Source organism: Oncorhynchus kisutch, unplaced genomic scaffold (assembly GCF_002021735.2).
Source record: "Oncorhynchus kisutch isolate 150728-3 unplaced genomic scaffold, Okis_V2 scaffold503, whole genome shotgun sequence".
Lineage (NCBI taxonomy): Eukaryota > Metazoa > Chordata > Actinopteri > Salmoniformes > Salmonidae > Oncorhynchus > Oncorhynchus kisutch.
The window spans coordinates 296,316-318,649 of record NW_022262448.1 but is presented as its reverse complement, the minus strand read 5'-3'; the positions used below and the strand labels follow the sequence as shown (position 1 = coordinate 318,649).

At 42.0% G+C, this 22,334-nt stretch overlaps 2 protein-coding genes across 2 annotated transcripts; both read right to left on the bottom strand.

Moving 5' to 3' along the window:
* Positions 1–811: 811 nt before the first annotated feature.
* On the bottom strand, positions 812–5,137 carry LOC116360827 (zinc finger protein 239-like). The gene is made up of 2 exons (XM_031815714.1): positions 4,528–5,137; positions 812–1,712 (listed from the first exon to the last, which is right to left on the bottom strand). Exons 1-2 carry the CDS (start codon positions 4,877–4,879, stop codon positions 1,021–1,023), a joined length of 1,044 nt encoding a protein of 347 aa, XP_031671574.1. The 5' UTR covers positions 4,880–5,137; the 3' UTR covers positions 812–1,020.
* Positions 5,138–10,896: 5,759 nt separating this feature from the next.
* Positions 10,897–21,876, bottom strand: LOC109885403 (zinc finger protein OZF-like). Its single transcript, XM_031815712.1, has 2 exons — positions 21,630–21,876; positions 10,897–12,100 (listed from the first exon to the last, which is right to left on the bottom strand). The coding sequence occupies exons 1-2, from the start codon at positions 21,778–21,780 to the stop codon at positions 10,971–10,973; spliced, it is 1,281 nt and encodes a 426-aa protein (XP_031671572.1). The 5' UTR covers positions 21,781–21,876; the 3' UTR covers positions 10,897–10,970.
* Between the last annotated feature and the right edge of the window lie 458 nt (positions 21,877–22,334).

Below are 22,334 nucleotides of genomic sequence, written 5' to 3'. Positions count from 1 at the left end.
TTAGCTCTGCTGCAGAGGACAAGTTCATTAGAGTTACCAGCCTCAGAAATTGCATTGCAGCTCAAATAAACGCTTCACAGAGTTCAAATAACAGACACATCTCAACATCAACTGTTCAGAGGAGACTTCATGGTCAAATTACTGCATAGAAACCACTAATAAAGGACACCAATAAGAAGAAGAGACTTGCTTGGGCCAAGAAACACTGGACATTAGACCGGTGGAAATCTGTCTTTTGGTCTGATGAGTAGAAATGTGAGATTTTTGGTTGCAACCACTGTGTCTTTGTGAGACGCAGAGTAGGTGAACGGATGATCTCCGCATGTGTGGCTCCTACAGTGAAGCTTGGAGGTGTGATGGTGCTTTGCTGGTGACTCTGTCAGTGATTTATTTAGTGGGACTATCATTTGTTTTTCAACAGGGCATTGACCCAAAACACACCTTCAGGCTGTGTAAGAGCTATTTGACCAAGAAGGAGAGTGATGGAGCGCTGCATCAGATGACCTGGCCTCCACAATCACCTGACCTCAACCCAATTGAGACGGTTTGGGATGAGTAGGACAGCAGAGTGAAGGAAAAGCAGCCAACAAGTGCTCAGCATATGTGGGAAAGCCTTCAAGACTGTTGAAAAATCATTCCAGGTGAAGCTGGTTGAGAGAATGCCAAGAGTGTGTAAAGCTGTCATCAAGGCAAAGGGTGGCTACTTTGAAGAATCTAAAATATATTTTGATTTGTTTAACACTTGTTTTGTTACTACATGACTCCATGTGTGTTTTTTCATAGTTTTGATATCTTCATTATTATTCTACAATGTAGAAAATAGCAAAAAATTTAATAAAAACCCTTTAATGAGTAGGTGTGTCCAAACTTTTGACTGGTACTGTCAAACAATAGGTGTATTGTTTGTTAAACTTTGCAATCAATGTTTTTTTTCTTGGCATACATTTTAAAGTGGAAACGTGAGTCTCAGCATCACTCCGTTACAGTGGAATGGCCCATAAACAAAAACACATTCTCAGGTCAAAAACACAAGTCAGAACAAAGCCTCTCTATTCTCTCATGTGATTTCAGGTTCTCTGACTGGGAAAATGTCTTTCCACACTGAGAGCAGTGGTATGTCTTCTCCTCCTGTGTATGTATTCTTTCATGCTTATTCAGATGTCTTAACCGGTTAAATCTCTTTCCACAGTGGGAGCAGTGGTAGGTCTTATCCCCTCCTGTGTGTGTCCTGTCATGTCTATTCAGGCCTCCTAACTGGGTAAAACTCTTTCCACACAGGGAGCATTGGTATGGCTTTGCTCCTGTGTGGGTATTCTCGTGAGTTTTCATGGTCACCAACCACCTAAAACTCTTTTCACAATAGGAACAGTGGTAAGGCTTCTCACCTGTGTGTATTCTCTCGTGCATTTTCAGGGACCCTGACTTGGTAAAACTCTTTCCACATTGGGAGCAGTGGAAAGTCTTCCTCCCTTCTGTGTGTATTTTCTCATGTGTTTTCCAGTTCCCTATCCAGGTAAAACTCTTTCCACATTGGGAGCAGTGGTAAGGCTTCTCTCCTGTGTGTATTATCTCATGCGCTTTCAGGTTGCCCAACTTAGTAAAACTCTTTCCACAGAGGGAACAGTGGTGTTTTCCTGCTGGTTTGGGCGTCACTGGGTCTGGTTCCCCTGAAGGACTCTTCCCGCTGTCAGAGTGAGAGTCTGGTCTCTCTCCTGCCAAAACAAAGAGTATTTAGTTAATCAGAGACCTGAATGAAACCTTCACATGATAATACTGTCTTCCTATTTGGTTTAATCAAGACTGGTTCCCTCAGCTGTTAAAAATACACTTGGGTGAGATTTTAAAAGCAAATAATATAGAGCTTCAAATTGAATCTTGCACTTATGGAATGTCATGTTTATAGACTGAGCAGAGATCTATAATAATAGATAATGTCATGTTTACAGGCTGAACAGAGATATAATAATAGATAATGTCATGTTTATAGACTGAGCAGAGATCTATAATAATAGATAATGTCATGTTTACAGGCTGAGCAGAGATCTATAATAATAGATAATGTCATGTTTACAGGCTGAGCAGAGCTCTATAATAATAGATAATGTCATGTTTACAGGCTGAGCAGAGATCTATAATAATAGATAATGTCATGTTTACAGGCTGAGCAGAGCTCTATAATAATAGATAATGTCATGTTTATAGGCTGAGCAGAGCTCTATCATAATGATAATGTTTATAGGCTGAGCAGAGATCTATAATAATAGATAATGTCATGTTTACAGGCTGAGCAGAGATCTATAATAATAGATAATGTCATGTTTATAGGCTGAGCAGAGATCTATCATAATGATAATGTTTATAGGCTGAGCAGAGCTCTATAATAATGGAGCTCTAAATTAAAATGCATCATTGTTAACACTGGTACTCCCAACTTAAACAAGTGAAGACAACATAAAATATAACCAGGAACAAATATTAGTTTTAAATCCATTGAGATATAGCCTATAGGGCCTAGTTTTAAATCCATTGAGATATAGCCTATAGTGCCTAGTTTTAAATCCATTGAGATATAGCCTATAGGGCCTAGTTTTAAATCCATTGAGATATAGCCTATAGTGCCTAGTTTTAAATCCATTGAGATATAGCCTATAGTGCCTAGTTTTAAATCCATTGAGATATAGCCTATAGGGACTAGTTTTAAATCCATTGAGATATAGCCTATAGGGCCTAGTTTTAAATCCATTGAGATTTAGCCTATAGGGACTAGTTTTAAATCCATTGAGATTTAGCCTATCGGGCGTAGTTTTAAATCCATTGAGATTTAGCCTATAGTGCATAGTTTTAGAGCAAATAAATCCCAGAACGACAGCAAAGGACCTTGTGAAGATGCTGGGGGGAACAGGTACAAAAGTATCTATATCCACAGTAAAACACGTCCTATATCGACATAACCTGAAAGGCCGCTCAGCAAGGAAGAAGCCACTGCTCCAAAACTGCCATAAAAAAGCCAGACTACGGTTTTCAACTGCACATGGGGACAAAGATTGTACTTTTTGGAGAAATGTCCTCGGGTCTGATTAAACTTTTTGGCCATAATAACCATCGTTATGTTTGGAGGAAAAAGGGGGAGGCTTGCCGAAGAACACCATCCCAACCGTGAAGCACAGGGGTGGCAGCATCATGTTGTGGGGGTGCTTTGCTGCAGGAGTGGTGCACTTCACAAAATAGATGACATGATGAGGATGGAAAATGATGTGGATATATTGAAGCAACATCTCTAGACATCAGTCAAGAAGTAAAAGCTTGGTTGCAAATGGGTCTTCCAAATGGACAATGACCCCACGCATACTTCCAAAGTTGTGGCAAAATGGCTTAAGGACAACAAAGTCAAGGTATTATCGTGGCCATCACAAAGCCCTGACCTCAATCCTATAGAAAATGTGTGGGCAGAACTGAAAAAGCTTGTGCGAGCAAGGAGGCCTTACAAACCTGACTCGGTTACACCAACTCTGTCAAGAGGAATGAGCCAAAATTCACCCAACTTATTGTGGGAAGCGTGTGGAACACTACCTGAAACGTTTGACCCAAGTTAAACAATTTAAAGGCTATGCTACCAAATACTAATTTAGTGTATGTAAACTTCTGACCCACTGGGAATGTGATGAAAGAAATAAAAGCTGAAATAAGTAATTATCTCTACTAATTATTCTGATATTTCACATTCTTAAAATAAAGTGGTGATCCTAACTAACCTAAGACAGGGATTTTTTACTCTGATTTAAATGTCAGGAATTGTGAAAAACTGAGTTTAAATGTATTTGGCGTGTATGGTGTATGTAAAACTTTCGACTTCAACTGTAGTTATCATTGTTTTTTTGATGATCTCAGCATGTGTGGTTCCCACCGTGAAGCATGGAGGAGGAGGTGTAATGGTGTGGGGGTGTTTTGCTGGTGACACTGTTAGTGATTTATTTAGAATTCAAGGCACACTTAACCAGCATAACTCAGCATTCTGGTTACTACATGATTCCATATGTGTTATTTCATAGTTTTGATGTCTTCACTATTATTCTACAAGGTAGAAAAAAAGTCAAATTAAGAAAAAACCTTGAATAAGTAGGTGTGTCCAAACTTTAGACTGGTACTGTATATGATGTGGTATCAGACATCAGGTGGTTGCCATAGTAACATACTATACAATGTGGTATCATATATAGGACATTTCAATCAGATCAGTCTGCCTTACAATATAACTGAAAAACGTAGGACCTAATAAAACCATAGATTTTATAAACAAATTATTTAGATCTTCAAATCATATTTTAGAAAAATATATTCAAAGATGTTTTAAAATTGTGAAAAAATATATAACGGTGAGCATTTTATCCATTAACATTATGTTGGTTGAGTCCCCACTCTGTAGCTTTAACAATTCCTACAGCACAACATTATTCAAGTGTAGAATACCCTTTAAAAAACATTAGTTTAACAACTGCAGACTTCGTGCCCTTGTTTTTTAAGACTTACTGGTGTTAATCAGATCTCCGGTCTTCTCTTCTTGTTCCTCCTCCCCCAATGTAACGGTAATCTCATCCTCCTCCTCTTTCACTCCAAAAACTGCATCCACCTCTTTCCCTTCCTCTTCTTTCACAGTAACATCCTCCTCCTCTTCTTTTACTGTAACATCCTCCTCCTCTTTCACTCTGAACTCGTCTTCCTCTTCTTTCACTGGAACAGCCTCATCCTCTACTTCTGTTTTTACCGAGACATCCTCCTCTTCCTTCTCCTCTTTCACGACAACGTTCAGCCACAGACCCTCTTTCTCCGTCCAGCAGACCTCCTCTTCTTTATCAGGAGGAGAGCAGCTCAGTGAACTCATGGTCGGAGATGTTATCTAGCTAACTAGTCAGCATTAACGATTAGCCTAGTGCTACTGCTAACTTAACCAGACAGGTAGATGACTACGGTAACGAACAACGTAGGCATGAATATTAAATTAAATGGGATAACAAGTAGATACGACAGAAGTGTGTTTAAAACATAGCTAGTAATAGACTGGAGCAGTCTAAATAGCTTGTTTCGACTTTGTTGTCTAGCAAGCTACCGACGTATCTGAATAGCTGTTGTTGTTGAAGGAACGTCCCGTCCACTAGATTATACGTCACAGCTGGCAGCGTCGTCTGAAAGACGCTCATCGCCATCTGCTGACTGGAGTTGGTAACGCAGTTGAGGGAAAAGTCATTTCATTATAAAATTCCAATCTATAGATACGTACAAATATTAGCATGTGTTGATTGATTAGTGCAGATTTTTAATGAGTGAAATTTTGAATCAAACTCAACATCTACTACACATGTTGGCTTGGCCCCTAAGACCCTCACAAACTTTTACAGATGCACAATTGAGAACTTCCTTTCGGGCTGTATCACACCTGGTACGGCAACAGCATCGCCCACAACCGCAGGGCTCTCCAGAGTGTGGTGCGGTCTTCCCAACGCATCACCGGGGGCAAACTAGGACACCTACAGCACCCGATGTCACATGAAGGCCAAAAAGATCATCAAGGACATCAACAACCGAGCCACGGACGATTCTCCCCGCTATCATCCAGAAGGCATGGTCAGTAAAGGTGCATCAAAGCTGGGGCCGAGAGACTGAAAAACAGCTCCTATCTCAAGGCCATCAGACTGTTAAACAGCCATCACCAGCCGGCTACCTCCCGGTAACTCAACCTTTCACCATAGCGGCTGCTGCCCTATATACATAGACATGGAAACACTGGTCACTTTAATAATGTTTACATACTGCTTTACTCATTTCAAATCAAATCAAATTGTATTTGTCACTTACGCGAAATACAACAGGTGTAGACGTTACAGTGAAATGCTGACTACAAGCCCTTAACCAACGATGCAGTTTTAAGAAAATACCTAAAAAAATCAAAAGTAAGAAAAAAAAGTAAGAGAAGAAAAACAAATGATTAAAGAGCAGCAGTAAATAACAACAGCAGAGCTACCAGTACAGAGTCAATAGCAGAGCTACCAGTACAGAGTCAATAGCAGAGCTACCAGTACAGAGTCAATAGCAGAGCTACCAGTACAGAGTCAATAGCAGAGCTACCAGTACAGAGTCAACAGCAGAGCTACCAGTACAGAGTCAATAGCAGAGCTACCAGTACAGAGTCAATAGCAGAGCTACCAGTACAGTCAATAGCAGAGCTACCAGTACAGAGTCAATAGCAGAGCTACCAGTACAGAGTCAATAGCAGAGCTACCAGTACAGAGTCAATAGCAGAGCTACCAGTACAGAGTCAATAGCAGAGCTACCAGTACAGAGTCAATAGCAGAGCTACCAGTACAGAGTCAATAGCAGAGCTACCAGTACAGAGTCAATAGCAGAGCTACCAGTACAGAGTCAATAGCAGAGCTACCAGTACAGAGTCAATAGCAGAGCTACCAGTACAGAGTCAATAGCAGAGCTACCAGTACAGAGTCAATAGCAGAGCTACCAGTACAGAGTCAATAGCAGAGCTACCAGTACAGAGTCAATAGCAGAGCTACCAGTACAGAGTCAATAGCAGAGCTACCAGTACAGTCAATAGCAGAGCTACCAGTACAGAGTCAATAGCAGAGCTACCAGTACAGAGTCAATAGCAGAGCTACCAGTACAGAGTCAATAGCAGAGCTACCAGTACAGAGTCAATAGCAGAGCTACCAGTACAGAGTCAATAGCAGAGCTACCAGTACAGAGTCAATAGCAGAGCTACCAGTACAGAGTCAATAGCAGAGCTACCAGTACAGAGTCAATAGCAGAGCTACCAGTACAGAGTCAATAGCAGAGCTACCAGTACAGAGTCAATAGCAGAGCTACCAGTACAGTCAATAGCAGAGCTACCAGTACAGAGTCAATAGCAGAGCTACCAGTACAGAGTCAATAGCAGAGCTACCAGTACAGAGTCAATAGCAGAGCTACCAGTACAGAGTCAATAGCAGAGCTACCAGTACAGAGTCGATAGCAGAGCTACCAGTACAGAGTCAATGTGTCAATATGCACAGGTGTCGAGGTAATTGAGATAATTATGTACATGCAGGTAGGGTTGTTAAAGTTGCTATGCGAAAGATAATAACAGAGAGTAGTAGCAGCGTGGGGGGGGGGGTGCAAATAGTCTGGGTAGCCATTTCATTAGCTGTTCCGGAGTCTTATGGCTTGGGGGGTAGAAGCTGTTTAGAAGCCTCTTGGACCTAGACTTGGAGCTCTGGTACCGCTTGCCGTGCGGTAGCAGATAGAACAGTCTATGACTAGGGTGGCTGGAGTCTTTGACAATTTTTAGGGCCTTCCTCTGACACCGCCTGGTATAGAGGTCCTGGATGGCTGGAAGCTTGGCCCTAGTGATGTACTGGGCTGTGCGCACTACTCTCTGTAGTGCCTCGCGGTCGGAGGCCGAGCAATTGCCCTACTAGGCAGTGATGCAACCCGTCAGGTTGCTCTCGATGGTGCAGCTGTAGAACCTTTTGAGGATCTGAGTACCCATGCCAAATCTTTTCAGGGGGAATAGGTTTTGTCGTGCCCTCTTCACTACTGTCTTGGTGTGCTTGGACCGTGTTAGTTTGTTGTTGATGTGGACACCAAGGAACTTGAAGCTCTCAACCTGCTCCACTACAGCCCCGTCGATGAGAATGGGGGCATGCTCTGTCCTCTTTTTTCCTGTAATCCACAATCACCTCTTTTGTCTTGATCACGTTGAGGGAGAGGTTGTTGTCCTTGCACCACATGGTCAGGTCTCTGACCTCCTCCCTATAGGCTGTCTTATCATTGTCAGTGATCAGGCCTACCACTGTTGTGTCACCAGCAAACTTAATGATGGTGTTGGAGTTGTGCCTGGCCGTGCAGTCATGAGTGAACAGGGAGTACAGGAGGGGACTGAGCACGCACCCCTGAGGGGCTCCCGTGTTGTGGTGGATGTGTTGTTACCTACCCGTCAGGAAGTCCAGGATCCAGTTGCAGAGGGAGCTGTTCAGTCCCAGTGTCCTTAGCTTAGTGATGAGCTTTGAGGGCACTATGGTGTTGAACGCTGAGCTGTAGTCAGTGAATAACATTCTCACATAGGTGTTCCTTTTGTCCAGGTGGGAAAGGGCAGTGTGGAGTGCAATCGAGATGGCATCATTTGTGGATTTGTTGGGGCGGTAGACAAATTGGAGTGGGTCTAGGGTTTCTGGGATAATGGTGTTGATGTGAGTCATTACCAGCCTTTCAAAGCACTTCATGGCTACAGACGTGAGTGCTACGGGTCGGTAGTCATTTAGGCAGGTTACCTTAGTGTTCTTGGGCACAGGGACTATGGTGGTCTGCTTGAAATATGTTGGTATTACAGACTCAGTCAAGAACAGGTTTAAAATGTCGGCATTAAGTTAGATACTACTGCACTGTTGGAGCTAGGAACACAAGCATTTAGTTAGATACTACTGCATTGTTTGGAGCTCAGGAACACAAGCATTTAGTTAGATATTACTGCACTGTTGGAGCTCGGAACACAAGCATTTAGTTAGATATTACTGCACTGTTGGAGCTCGGAACACAAGCATTTAGTTAGATATTACTGCACTGTTGGAGCTAGGAACACAAGCATTTCTCCACACCCGCAATAACATCTGCTAAATATGTGTATGTGACCAATAACATCTGCTAAATATGTGTATGTGACCAATAACATCTGCTAAATATGTGTATGTGACCAATAACATCTGCTAAATATGTGTATGTGACCAATAACATCTGCTAAATATGTGTATGTGACCAATAACATCTGCTAAATATGTGTATGTGACCAATAACATCTGCTAAATATGTGTATGTGACCAATAACATCTGCTAAATATGTGTATGTGACCAATAACATCTGCTAAATATGTGTATGTGACCAATAACATCTGCTAAATATGTGTATGTGACCAATAACATCTGCTAAATATGTGTATGTGACCAATAACATCTGCTAAATATGTGTATGTGACCAATAACATCTGCTAAATATGTGTATGTGACCAATAACATCTGCTAAATATGTGTCTGGACCAATAACATCTGCTAAATATGTGTCTGGACCAATAACATCTGCTAAATATGTGTATGTGACCAATAACATCTGCTAAATATGTGTATGTGACCAATAACATCTGCTAAATATGTGTCTGGACCAATAACATCTGCTAAATATGTGTATGTGACCAATAACATCTGCTAAATATGTGTATGTGACCAATAACATCTGCTAAATATGTGTCTGGACCAATACAATTTGTAACAATACATCATGTATATAATGAACAGACTAGGTCTATACTGCTCCTACATGGTGTAACAATACATCATGTAGATGTATATAATGAACAGACTAGGTCTATACTGCTCCTACATGGTGTAACAATACATCATGTATATAATGAACAGACTAGGTCTATACTGCTCCTACGTGGTGTAACAATACATCATGTATATAATGAACAGACTAGGTCTATACTGCTCCTACATGGTGTAACAATACATCATGTAGATGTATATAATGAACAGACTAGGTCTATACTGCTCCTACATGGTGTAACAATACATCATGTAGATGTATATAATGAACAGACTAGGTCTATACTGCTCCTACATGGTGTAACAATACATCATGTAGATGTATATAATGAACAGACTAGGTCTATACTGCTCCTACATGGTGTAACAATACATCATGTAGATGTATATAATGAACAGACTAGGTCTATACTGCTACTACATGGTGTAACAATACATCATGTAGATGTATATAATGAACAGACTAGGTCTATACTGCTCCTACATAGTATAACAATACATCATGTAGATAATGAACAGACTAGGTCTATACTGCTCCTACATGGTGTAAAATACATCATGTATATAATGAACAGACTAGGTCTATACTGCTCCTACATGGTGTAACAATACATCATGTATATAATGAACAGACTAGGTCTATACTGCTCCTACATGTAACAATACATCATGTATATAATGACCAGACTAGGTCTATACTGCTCCTATGTTACATGTAAAATATGAAATATCAAAACCAAATGTTCCCCCCTTTGTTACTATGTAGTGGCAATAATTAACATGGTGAGGCATGGAATAATAAAACATGTATCTGTTGTCAGGCTGAATGTTTGAAATATGAGGTGATTTGAGTCATGCTTCTTCAGTAGTGGAATAAAGACAAATAGCACTATAATGTTGTAAAGAAATACTGTGTATACTGGAGTGATGTAGGATTGTCAATAAAATTGTTCATAGACCAATTTTTGATAGTCCATGTGTATAGGCTGCAAGTACGTTGAAATTAAGTTGTTTTCAAATCGCTGAGCACAAGCACCCGAAGAAGACATCTTTTCAACTTTCACTTTCAACCAAAACCGACCATATTGGATGTCGGGTCTGGTCTTATTTCAACGTCTTTTTAATGACATTTTGACATTGTAAATAAGACTTTGTTCTTAACTGACTTGCCTAGTTAAATAAAGGTTACATTACTACAATGTTAAAAACATTGTACATTGTGCTATTAATTCAAATACTCCTGTGATTTTAAAGCATTCTACATTGTGACATCATTAGAACACTCCTACTACAATGTTAAAGCATTCTACATTGTGACATCATTAGAACACTCCTACTACAATGTTAAAACATTCTACATTGTGACATCATTAAAACACTCCTACTACAATGTTAAAGCATTCTACATTGTGACATCATTAGAACACTCCTACTACAATGTTAAAGCATTCTACATTGTGACATCATTAGAACACTCCTACTACAATGTTAAAACATTCTACATTGTGACATCATTTCCATTGATATCATGAAACAACTCCTTCATAAATGTATTTTCTGATGTTTAAATCACAGATCTTTTATCAGAGTATCTCTTCCAACATTGACTACAGCTATGAGGTTTCTCTCCTGTGTGTTCTCAGGTGTGTAGTCAGATGGCTAGATGAAGTGAAACTCTTCCCACATTGATCACAGCTATAAGGTTTCTCTCCAGTGTGTATTCTCAGGTGTGCTACCAGGTTGCCTGCATGAGCAAAACACTTTCCACATTGATTACAACTATATGGTTTCTCTCCTGTGTGTGTTCTCTGGTGAATAGTCAGATTGCTGGATGTAACAAAACTCTTCCCACATTGATTACAGCTATAAGGTTTCTCTCCTGTGTGTGTTCTCTGGTGAATAGTCAGAATGCTAGATGTAGTAAAACTCTTCCCACATTGATCACAGCCATGTGGTTTCTCTCCTGTGTGTGTTCTCTGGTGAATAGTCAGATTGCTAGATGTAGTAAAACTCTTCCCACATTGATCACAGCTATGAGGTTTCTCTCCAGTGTGAATTCTCTGGTGTGATTGTAATGTATATAATTTGGAAAATGTCTTCCCACATTGATCACAGCTATAAGGTTTCTCTCCTGTGTGTGTTCTCTGGTGAATAGTCAGATGACTAGATGTTGTAAAACTCTTCCCACATTGATCACAGCGATGGGGTTTCTCTCCAGTGTGAATTCTCTGGTGTGATTGTAATGTATATAGTTTTGAAAAGGTCTTCCCACAGTCAGAGCAGCTATAAGATTTCTCCCCTGTGTGTGTTCTCTGGTGTGTTTTCAGGCTGCTTGGAGCATTAAAACTCTTTCCACATTGATCACAGCCATGTGGTTTCTCTCCTGTGTGTGTTCTCTGGTGAATAGTCAGATTGCTAGATGTAGTAAAACTCTTCCCACATTGATCACAGCTATTACGTTTCTCTCCTGTATGGATTCTCTGATGTCTTTTGAGCTCTGCTGAAGAGGTTCTCTTCCAACAGTCAGAGCAGCAGTGAGATGTCTCTTCTGTGTGAAATCTCTGGTGCACTTTCAGTGAACCTGATATTGAGTAACTCTTCCCACGGTCAGAGCAGTGGAGAGATTTCTTCCCTGTGGGTTTCCGCTTGAGATGTTCTGATGTGGAGAGATTCTTGTCTGCCTCGTCAGCTTCATGATGTTGTTGAGGCTCCCCAGTGGATCCACGATGGTCACGTCTCGCTCCTGTGTGAACAACAAGTCAAACAGATGGTTGAAAAGGCCCACAACAGCAGAAATCCACTGTTTATTTTAGCTAAAAAGGTGATGCCCATGATGCTGTACAACAATTTACGTTCTTAATGAATGTTTAAATGCTTTTACAAACTTATTTGACAATCAGTGAACAACAGTCACATTTTGTCTTGTTTTTTTTCTCACTTTAGTTGTAAAGTTGATGATTCTAGAATGTCTATATGGGCCCTTTTCTGTGTTTGCTCAAATTTGCCACACGAGGATGATGTGCATGCAATTTAGTTGCAGAAACTTTTCCCCGCTGAAGAAGAAACCACTAGTTATGGACGTTGTATATCTACATTGATAAAAAATGGTGAGGGGCGATTGTAGTTTTTCACAATGTATTCTGAATATTACAGCGCAAGATCAGGAGAGCTACTGAAGGAAACTCACATTAAGCTCTGTGTCTATTCACTAATTCACCACCGTGGGGAAAAACTCAGGGGAGTTCTCATAGGCTGACAGCAAAAATAGCCTCCATTTACAGGTTGAATATGAGTGCATTTCACACTACTTTTGGATTATAATTGTGAGGCTCGTTTCTCCTGCTTAATATAATGTTTAAGCGGTAAAAAATAAAAAACAACAACATTTTATTACATTTTAGAATAAGGCAAAACAGTCTGAACTGGACCAGACGGTAACCATAACAACCACAGACATGGTCAGAGAATCAGACAACCAATAAGAACCTCAGAAACATTTAAAAATGGACCAGTTTCACATAGTCTGCGTCCCAATTGGGAAAAAGTCAAGGGGCCTGAATACTTTCCGAAGGCCCTGTACACTGAATGAAAACATTGCTCTTTCTATGACATACACTGACCAGGTGGATCCAGGTGAATCAGAGAAGGGTGAAAGGTTAAGAGTTGACCCTGAACTGACAACCAATTAGCAAAATAAAAAACAATCCCAATAAAAAGCTGTTTCAGCTGAGATCTATTTGTTTTGCATCAATGGGCTGCATCTCAATCCACCAATCATCTGTCTTCTCACATAAACGTCTGTAGCGTCCGAACAGCTTGGGCCTAAACACTGATACTGAAACCCCCTCTGTGGAAAGGCAAGTCTCTCACAAAAAACACATACAGTACCAGTCAAAAGTTTTGGACACACCTACTCATTCAAAGGTTTTTACTAGATTTCTACATTGTAGAAATGGCTTGTTTTAATTGCTTTACTAGGAATACAGTAGACATGCTCATGTTATTTATATTAGTGCAGGCTGCACACAGTGGACTTCCTACTAGGGCACACTGCCTCAGTGTTAACAGTGGACTTCCTACTAGGGCACACTGCCTCAGTGTTAACAGTGGACTTCCTACTAGGGCACACTGCCTCAGTGTTAACAGTGGACTTCCTACTAGGGCACACTGCCTCAGTGTTAACAGTGGACTTCCTACTAGGGCACACTGCCTCAGTGTTAACAGTGGACTTCCTACTAGGGCACACTGCCTCAGTGTTAACAGTGGACTTCCTACTAGGGCACACTGCCTCAGTGTTAACAGTGGACTTCCTACTAGGGCACACTGCCTCAGTGTTAACAGTGGACTTCCTACTAGGGCACACTGCATCAGTGTTAACAGTGGACTTCCTACTAGGGCACACTGCCTCAGTGTTAACAGTGGACTTCCTACTAGGGCACACTGCCTCAGTGTTAACAGTGGACTTCCTACTAGGGCACACTGCCTCAGTGTTAACAGTGGACTTCCTACTAGGGCACACTGCCTCAGTGTTAACAGTGGACTTCCTACTAGGGCACACTGCCTCAGTGTTAACAGTGGACTTCCTACTAGGGCACACTGCATCAGTGTTAACAGTGGACTTCCTACTAGGGCACACTGCCTCAGTGTTAACAGTGGACTTCCTACTAGGGCACACTGCCTCAGTGTTAACAGTGGACTTCCTACTAGGGCACACTGCCTCAGTGTTAACAGTGGACTTCCTACTAGGGCACACTGCCTCAGTGTTAACAGTGGACTTCCTACTAGGGCACACTGCCTCAGTGTTAACAGTGGACTTCCTACTAGGGCACACTGCCTCAGTGTTAACAGTGGACTTCCTACTAGGGCACACTGCCTCAGTGTTAACAGTGGACTTCCTACTAGGGCACACTGCCTCAGTGTTAACAGTGGACTTCCTACTAGGGCACACTGGCTCAGTGTTAACAGTGGACTTCCTACTAGGGCACACTGCCTCAGTGTTAACAGTGGACTTCCTACTAGGGCACACTGCATCAGTGTTAACAGTGGACTTCCTACTAGGGCACACTGCCTCAGTGTTAACAGTGGACTTCCTACTAGGGCACACTGCCTCAGTGTTAACAGTGGACTTCCTACTAGGGCACACTGCCTCAGTGTTAACAGTGGACTTCCTACTAGGGCACACTGCCTCAGTGTTAACAGTGGACTTCCTACTAGGGCACACTGCCTCAGTGTTAACAGTGGACTTCCTACTAGGGCACACTGCCTCAGTGTTAACAGTGGACTTCCTACTAGGGCACACTGCCTCAGTGTTAACAGTGGACTTCCTACTAGGGCACACTGCCTCAGTGTTAACAGTGGACTTCCTACTAGGGCACACTGCCTCAGTGTTAACAGTGGACTTCCTACTAGGGCACACTGCCTCAGTGTTAACAGTGGACTTCCTACTAGGGCACACTGCCTCAGTGTTAACAGTGGACTTCCTACTAGGGCACACTGCCTCAGTGTTAACAGTGGACTTCCTACTAGGGCACACTGCCTCAGCTCAGTGTTAACAGTGGACTTCCTACTAGGGCACACTGCCTCAGTGTTAACAGTGGACTTCCTACTAGGGCACACTGCCTCAGTGTTAACAGTGGACTTCCTACTAGGGCACACTGCCTCAGTGTTAACAGTGGACTTCCTACTAGGGCACACTGCATCAGTGTTAACAGTGGACTTCCTACTAGGGCACACTGCATCAGTGTTAACAGTGGACTTCCTACTAGGGCACACTGCCTCAGTGTTAACAGTGGACTTCCTACTAGGGCACACTGCATCAGTGTTAACAGTGGACTTCCTACTAGGGCACACTGCCTCAGTGTTAACAGTGGACTTCCTACTAGGGCACACTGCCTCAGTGTTAACAGTGGACTTCCTACTAGGGCACACTGCCTCAGTGTTAACAGTGGACTTCCTACTAGGGCACACTGCCTCAGTGTTAACAGTGGACTTCCTACTAGGGCACACTGCATCAGTGTTAACAGTGGACTTCCTACTAGGGCACACTGCCTCAGTGTTAACAGTGGACTTCCTACTAGGGCACACTGCATCAGTGTTAACAGTGGACTTCCTACTAGGGCACACTGCATCAGTGTTAACAGTGGACTTCCTACTAGGGCACACTGCCTCAGTGTTAACAGTGGACTTCCTACTAGGGCACACTGCCTCAGTGTTAACAGTGGACTTCCTACTAGGGCACACTGCATCAGTGTTAACAGTGGACTTCCTACTAGGGCACACTGCCTCAGTGTTAACAGTGGACTTCCTACTAGGGCACACTGCATCAGTGTTAACAGTGGACTTCCTACTAGGGCACACTGCCTCAGTGTTAACAGTGGACTTCCTACTAGGGCACACTGCCTCAGTGTTAACAGTGGACTTCCTACTAGGGCACACTGCCTCAGTGTTAACAGTGGACTTCCTACTAGGGCACACTGCCTCAGTGTTAACAGTGGACTTCCTACTAGGGCACACTGCCTCAGTGTTAACAGTGGACTTCCTACTAGGGCACACTGCCTCAGTGTTAACAGTGGACTTCCTACTAGGGCACACTGCCTCAGTGTTAACAGTGGACTTCCTACTAGGGCACACTGCATCAGTGTTAACAGTGGACTTCCTACTAGGGCACACTGCCTCAGTGTTAACAGTGGACTTCCTACTAGGGCACACTGCCTCAGTGTTAACAGTGGACTTCCTACTAGGGCACACTGCATCAGTGCTTTCAAGGGGTTTTCTTCATTTTTTACTATTTTCTACATTGTAGAATAATCAAAACACTGGACATTAGACCTGTGGAAATCTGTATGAACATTAGACCGGTGGAAATCTGTCTTTTGGTCTGATGAGTCCAAATTTGACATTTTTGGTTCCAACCGCTTTGTCTTTGTGAGACGCAGAGTAGGTGAACGGATGACCTCCACATGTCTGGTTCCCACTGTGAAGCATGGAGGAGGTGTGATGGTATGGGGGTGCTTTGCTGGTGACTCTGTCTGGGATTTATTTAGAATTCAAGGCACACTTAACCAGCATGGCTACCACAGCATTCTGCAGCGATACACCATCGCATCTGTTTTGCACTTAGACTATCATTTGTTATTCAACAGGACAATGACCTAACACACTTCCAGGCTTGGTAAGGGCTATTTGACCAAGAAGGAGAGTGATGGAGTACTGCATCAGATGGCCTCCACAATCACCCAACCTCAACCCAATTGAGATGGTTTGGGATGAGTTGGACGGCAGAGTGAAGGAAAAGCAGCCAACAAGTGCTCAGCATATGTGGGAACTCCTTAAAGACTGTTGGAAAAGCATTCCAGGTGAAGCTGGTTGAGAGAATGCCAAGAGTGTGCAAAGCTGTCATCAAGGCAGAGCGGCTACATTGAAGAATAACACTAACACTTTGGTTACTACGTGATTCCATTTGTGTTATTTCATAGTTTTGATGTCTTCACTATTATTCTACAACATAGAACATAGAAAAAAGAAAAGAAAAGAAAAACTTGAGGCGGTAGGAAGGAAGTCCACTGTGTGCAGTTCACCCTGCACTAACATAAATAACATGAGCACGTCTACTTCGCTAAGCATCCCAGTAAAGCAATTAAAACAATCAAGCATCCCAGAAAAGTGCTAAAATAGCCCACGTTAACATACAGTGGGGAGAAAATTGTTTCCTACTTACAAAGCATGTAGAGGTCTGTCATTTTTACTTATGCCATGCAATAAAATGCAAATGAATTACTTAAAAATCATACGTGATTTTCTGGATTTTTATTTTAGATTCCGTCTCTCACAGTTGAAGTGTACCTATGATAAAAAATTACAGACCTCTACATGCTTTGTAAGTAGGAAAACCTGCAAAATCGGCAGTGTATCAAATACTTGTTCTCCCCACTGTATGTAGCTTAAAAAACAACAATAATTTGCTTGTAACAGTTGACATTCATATTCTGACTATCTCTGAAACTCACTTAGATAACACCTTTGATGATACAGTGGTAGCAATACATGGTTATAACAGCTACAGAAAAGACAGAATTTCCAAAGGTGGAGGTGTGGCCGTTTTATATTCAGAACCACATTCCTGTAACGCTTAGAGATGATCTCATGTGAAATGAAGTAAGATGGCTACAGGTTCATCTGCATCTCACCTAAAGCCCATTCTGGTGGGAAGTTGCTATAGACCAAGTGCTAACAGTCAGTATCTGGATAATATGTGTGAAATGCTTGATAATGTATCTGATATCAACAGAGGTATATTTTCTGGGTGATTTAAATATTAAACATCAAGCTGCCCACTCAAGAAAAAGCTTCAAACTGTAACTAGTAACTGTAAGCCGGTTCAGGTTATCAGACAACCTACCAGCATTGTTACAAACAGCACAGGAATTAAATCATCAACATGGTTTGATCATATCTTTACTAACGCTGCAGAAATGTGTTTTAAAACAGAATCCAAATCCATCAGATGTAGTGATCACAAAATAGTAGCCGTATCTAGGAAAACCACAGTTCCAAAGGCTGGGCCTAATATAGTGTATAAGAGGTCAGGCTGGGCCTAATATAGTGTATAAGAGGATTTATTCAAGAGGTTTTGTAGTGATTCATATGTTGTTGATGTGAATAATATCTGTTGGTCCGTGGTGTGTAATGAGGAGCAACCAGACGCTGCTGGTCTGTGGTGTGTAATGATGAGCAACCAGATGCTGCACTTGACACATTTATGAAATTGCTTATTCCAGTTACTAATAAGCATGAACCCATTAAGAAAAGGACTGTAAAAACGGTTCAATCCCTGTGGATTGATGAGGAATTGAAACATTGTACGGTTGAGAGGGACGAGGCAAAGAGAATGACAAAAAAAGTCTGGCTGCGCAACCGATTGCCCTGCAAACTGAGAAGTCATGTTTCTAAACTGAATAAAAAGAAGAAACTACACTATGAAACAAACATAAATGATAGAAAGAATGATAGAAAGAATGATAGAAAGAATGATAGAAAGAATGATAGAAAGAATGATAGAAAGAATGATAGAAAGAATGATAGTAAAAAAGCTTTGTAAAGTTGGGCAAAAGGGCAAACTCAGCTCCATCATTCATTGAATCAGATGGTTCATTAAATCACAAAACCCACTGATATTGCCAACTACTCGAATCACTTTTTCATTGATTAGCAAACTAAGGCTTGAAAAGCTGACACATCCAAATATAACTGTTCAAATTATGAAAGACAAGCATTGTCATTTTTTTATTTCGTAAACTGAGTGTGGAAGAAGCTAAAAAAAAATATTGTTGTCTATAAACAATGACAAGCCACCGGGGTCTGACAACTTGGAGGGAAAATGACTGAGGATAACAGCTGACGATATCGCCACTCCTATTTGCCACATCTTCAATTTAAGCCCACTAGAAAGTGTGTGCCCTCGGGGTCTGGAGGGAAGTAAAAGTCATTCTCAATAATATTAAAACACACTTTAGTGCCTCAAATAACCGACCAATCAGCCTGTAAACAACTTTTTTTTTCAATCTTTACTAACGACATGCCACTTCACTGACATTTTCAACGTCTCCCTGACCCAGTCTGTAATACCAACATGACAGACAACTATAGTCCCTGTGCCCAAGAACGCCAAGGTAACCGGTCTAAATGATTACCACCCCAAAGCGTCACATCCGTAGCCATGAAGTGCTTTGAAAGGCTGGTCATGGCTCACATCATCCCAGAAACCCTGGACTCACTCCAGTTTGCATACCGCCCCAACTGATCCACAGATCTCTATTGCGCTCCAAACTTCCCTTTCCCACCTGGACAAAAGGAACACCTACGTGAGAATGCTGTTCATTGACTACAGCTCATCGCTCCACACCATAGTGCCCTCAAAACTCATCACTTAGCTGGGACCGAACTCCATCTGCAACTGGATCCTGGACATCCTGACAGACTGCTCCCAGGTGGTGAGGGTTGGCAACAACACATCCACCACACTGACCCTCAACACAGACCCCTCAGGGGTCGTGCTTATCATGGACTACAGGAAACGGAGGGCCAAACTTTCCCACGTTCACATTGACTTGGCTGTAGTCGAGCCGGTCGAGAGCTTCAAGTTCCTCTCTGTTCACATCACTGACCAATTATGGTCCAAACACACCAACACAGTCGTGAAGAGGGCATGACAACGCCTCTTCAAATTCAGGAGTATGAAAAGATTTGGCACGGGGGCCTCAGATCTCAAAAAGTTATACAGAGGCACCATTGAGAGCATCTTGACTGGCTGCTACACCGCCTGGTTTGAGAGCATCTTGACTGGCTGCTACACCGCCTGGTTTGAGAGCATCTTGACTGGCTGCTACACCGCCTGGTTTGAGAGCATCTTGACTGGCTGCTACACCGCCTGGTTTGAGAGCATCTTGACTGGCTGCTACACCACCTGGTTTGAGAGCATCTTGACTGGCTGCATCACCGCCTGGTTTGGCAAGGTGCTATAGAGTGTGGTGCGTACTGCTAAGCACACCACTGGAGCCAAACTCCCACTCAGGGCCTCTATACCAGGCGGTGTCAGAGGAAGGCACTAAATATTGTCAGCCACCAGCCATCCTAGACTGTTCTCTCTAGGTCCAAAAGGCTCCTTAACATTCCACTTCACAATAACAGCACTTACAGTGGACCAGGGGAAGCTCTAGCAGGGCAGAAATTTTACGAACTGACTTGTTGGAAAGGTGGCATCCTATGACGGTGCTACATTTTAAAGTCACTGAGCTCATCAGTAAGGTCATTCTACTGCCAATGTTTGTCTATGGAGATTGCATGGCTGTGTGCTCGATTTTATACACCAGTCAGCAGCGGGTGTGGCTGAAATAGCTGAATCCACTAATTTGAAGGGGTGAACACAGTTGTATATGTAGTGTACTTGCAACTGCTCGACAAAATAAATATTTAAAAAATCTTGACAAACAGCCTACTGACAAAACAATCGACCAGTCGACTAGTGTCTGAATATTGGCTGAATATTATACAATGACTTATCAACAGCTCTAACAATTTGACCTCCACAGGGAATCTACACTGGTCATTCTAGAATATACTATATAGCCTAGAAACCTGGTTAAACTATCATTATGACCTCATGGATGAATTCTAGAATATACTATATAGCCTATAACCCTGGTTAAACTATCATTATGACATCATAGATGAATTCTAGAATAGACTACGGTCAACCCTAAAACAATTGGCTGAATATTACACAATGACTTATCAACAGCTCTAACAATTTGACCCCCACAGGGAAACCTACACTGGTAGCTATAGAACGACCCATATAATATATCACCATTGATTCCTGAAGAATAGAGCTTATAAACGACTCATGTTTCAACTGTCTCACCCCATCAGAAACCTATAATATAACAGTGCCTGTATGACGCCACTGTTTGTAAACAAACACTGTATAGCTTCAAAAGTAGGTTAAAACTCTTATGTTTAACTCATGGATGGCCAGTCCTTGTATTCATTATGTAGTAAACTCAGGGGGTAGCCCTGAGCTTAACTCAAACCTGGGTCCAGTGACCGTCAAGCCAACAACTTATAACTGTTACGCCAAGATGTCTGAACTTCTTGACGAGGTCGCTCGGTGTTGGGTTACGGTTTCTACAATAGCGTTCTCTATGAATTTGAGAGTGGTTACACTTCTCCTTTCCCCATCTGTTCACCAAACCAAGTCTCTGGGCAGCCATTTTGTTGCTGTTTAAAAACCCCACACAACCCAGCAATCTGCAGTTCAAACAAAAACAAATCTGTCATTCCGCCACTTCATAAACGTTTATGATGTAACAATGATGTGATGATGTAATTCCACATTCCATCACTGTTTAGGTAATAAGATGATGGATGGGGCTGGAGAAATGTAACTACTCTCAAATTCATAGACAGACCTATGGATGCAAGGACTGACCATCCATGAGATCAACATTATAGTTTTAACCATGTTGAGGCTATACAGTGTTGGTTTACATTGTTTCTAAACATTGGAGTAAAACAAGCTTATTTGGGTTCTGATGGGGTACAACAGTTGAACTCAGCTCATGAGGCATGTCTTATATTCTTCAAGAATCAATGGATATAAATTAATAATTTAAAAGTCCAAACATGGATGTAGAAACTACAGATTTCCCCTTTAACACCAAACATCAGTTCAATAACTGCAGAGTTTGTGCCTCTGTATTTAAAACAGTACTTACTAGTGTTAATCAGGGAACGGTTTCTCAAAACCATCTTACTGCTATGTTCATCATTAGAACCATTGGATGCCTTAAGATGCGTTTGGGAAACCGGGCCCAGATATTCAGTTTCCTCCTCTTCTGCCTCCTCCTTTTTCGACGTGACAGTCATCTCCTCCTCCTCCTCTTTCACTCTGAACGCGTCTTCCTCTTCTTTCACTGAAACGTATTTCTCTTCTTCTTTCACGGTAACAGCCTCACCCTCTACTTGTTTTTGTATTGTAACAGCCTCCTCTTCCTCTTTCATGAGACCCTCTTCCTCCGTCCAGCAGACCTCCTCTTCTTTATCAGGAGGAGAGTAGTTTAGTGAACTCATGGTCGGAGATGTTAGCTAGCTATGCTAATGCTAACTTAACCAGCCAGCTAGAAGACCAATAATAACAAGGCCGTAAATGGGATAACTAACAAGACGACAGAAGTGTGTTTAAAACCCAGTGGCTAATAAACACTAATGCGTCTAAAGATCTTTATTGGTTCGTCTATTTTGTCTATCAAGCTACCGAGGTGTCTGACTAACTGTTGCTGCTGTTGAAAGAAGCGTTCCGTCCACTAGATTATACGTCACACCAGCAGCATCGCCTTAAAGTCGCAGACCGCCATCTGCTGACTGGAGTGGGAAACGCAGTTGAGAGAAATCAATATTTTATTTTCAGAAGAAAAAAAAAA

Coding starts and splice junctions, on each gene's coding strand:
- LOC116360827 (XM_031815714.1), bottom strand. CDS start 4,879: ATGAGTTCACTGAGCTGCTCTCCTCCTGATAAAGAAGAGGAGGTCTGC. Junction 1,713..4,527: donor CGGAGATCTGATTAACACCA/GTAAGTCTTAAA, acceptor TTGTTTTGGCAG/GAGAGAGACCAGACTCTCAC.
- LOC109885403 (XM_031815712.1), bottom strand. CDS start 21,780: ATGACTGTCACGTCGAAAAAGGAGGAGGCAGAAGAGGAGGAAACTGAA. Junction 12,101..21,629: donor CCGTTCCCTGATTAACACTA/GTAAGTACTGTT, acceptor TTGTTCACACAG/GAGCGAGACGTGACCATCGT.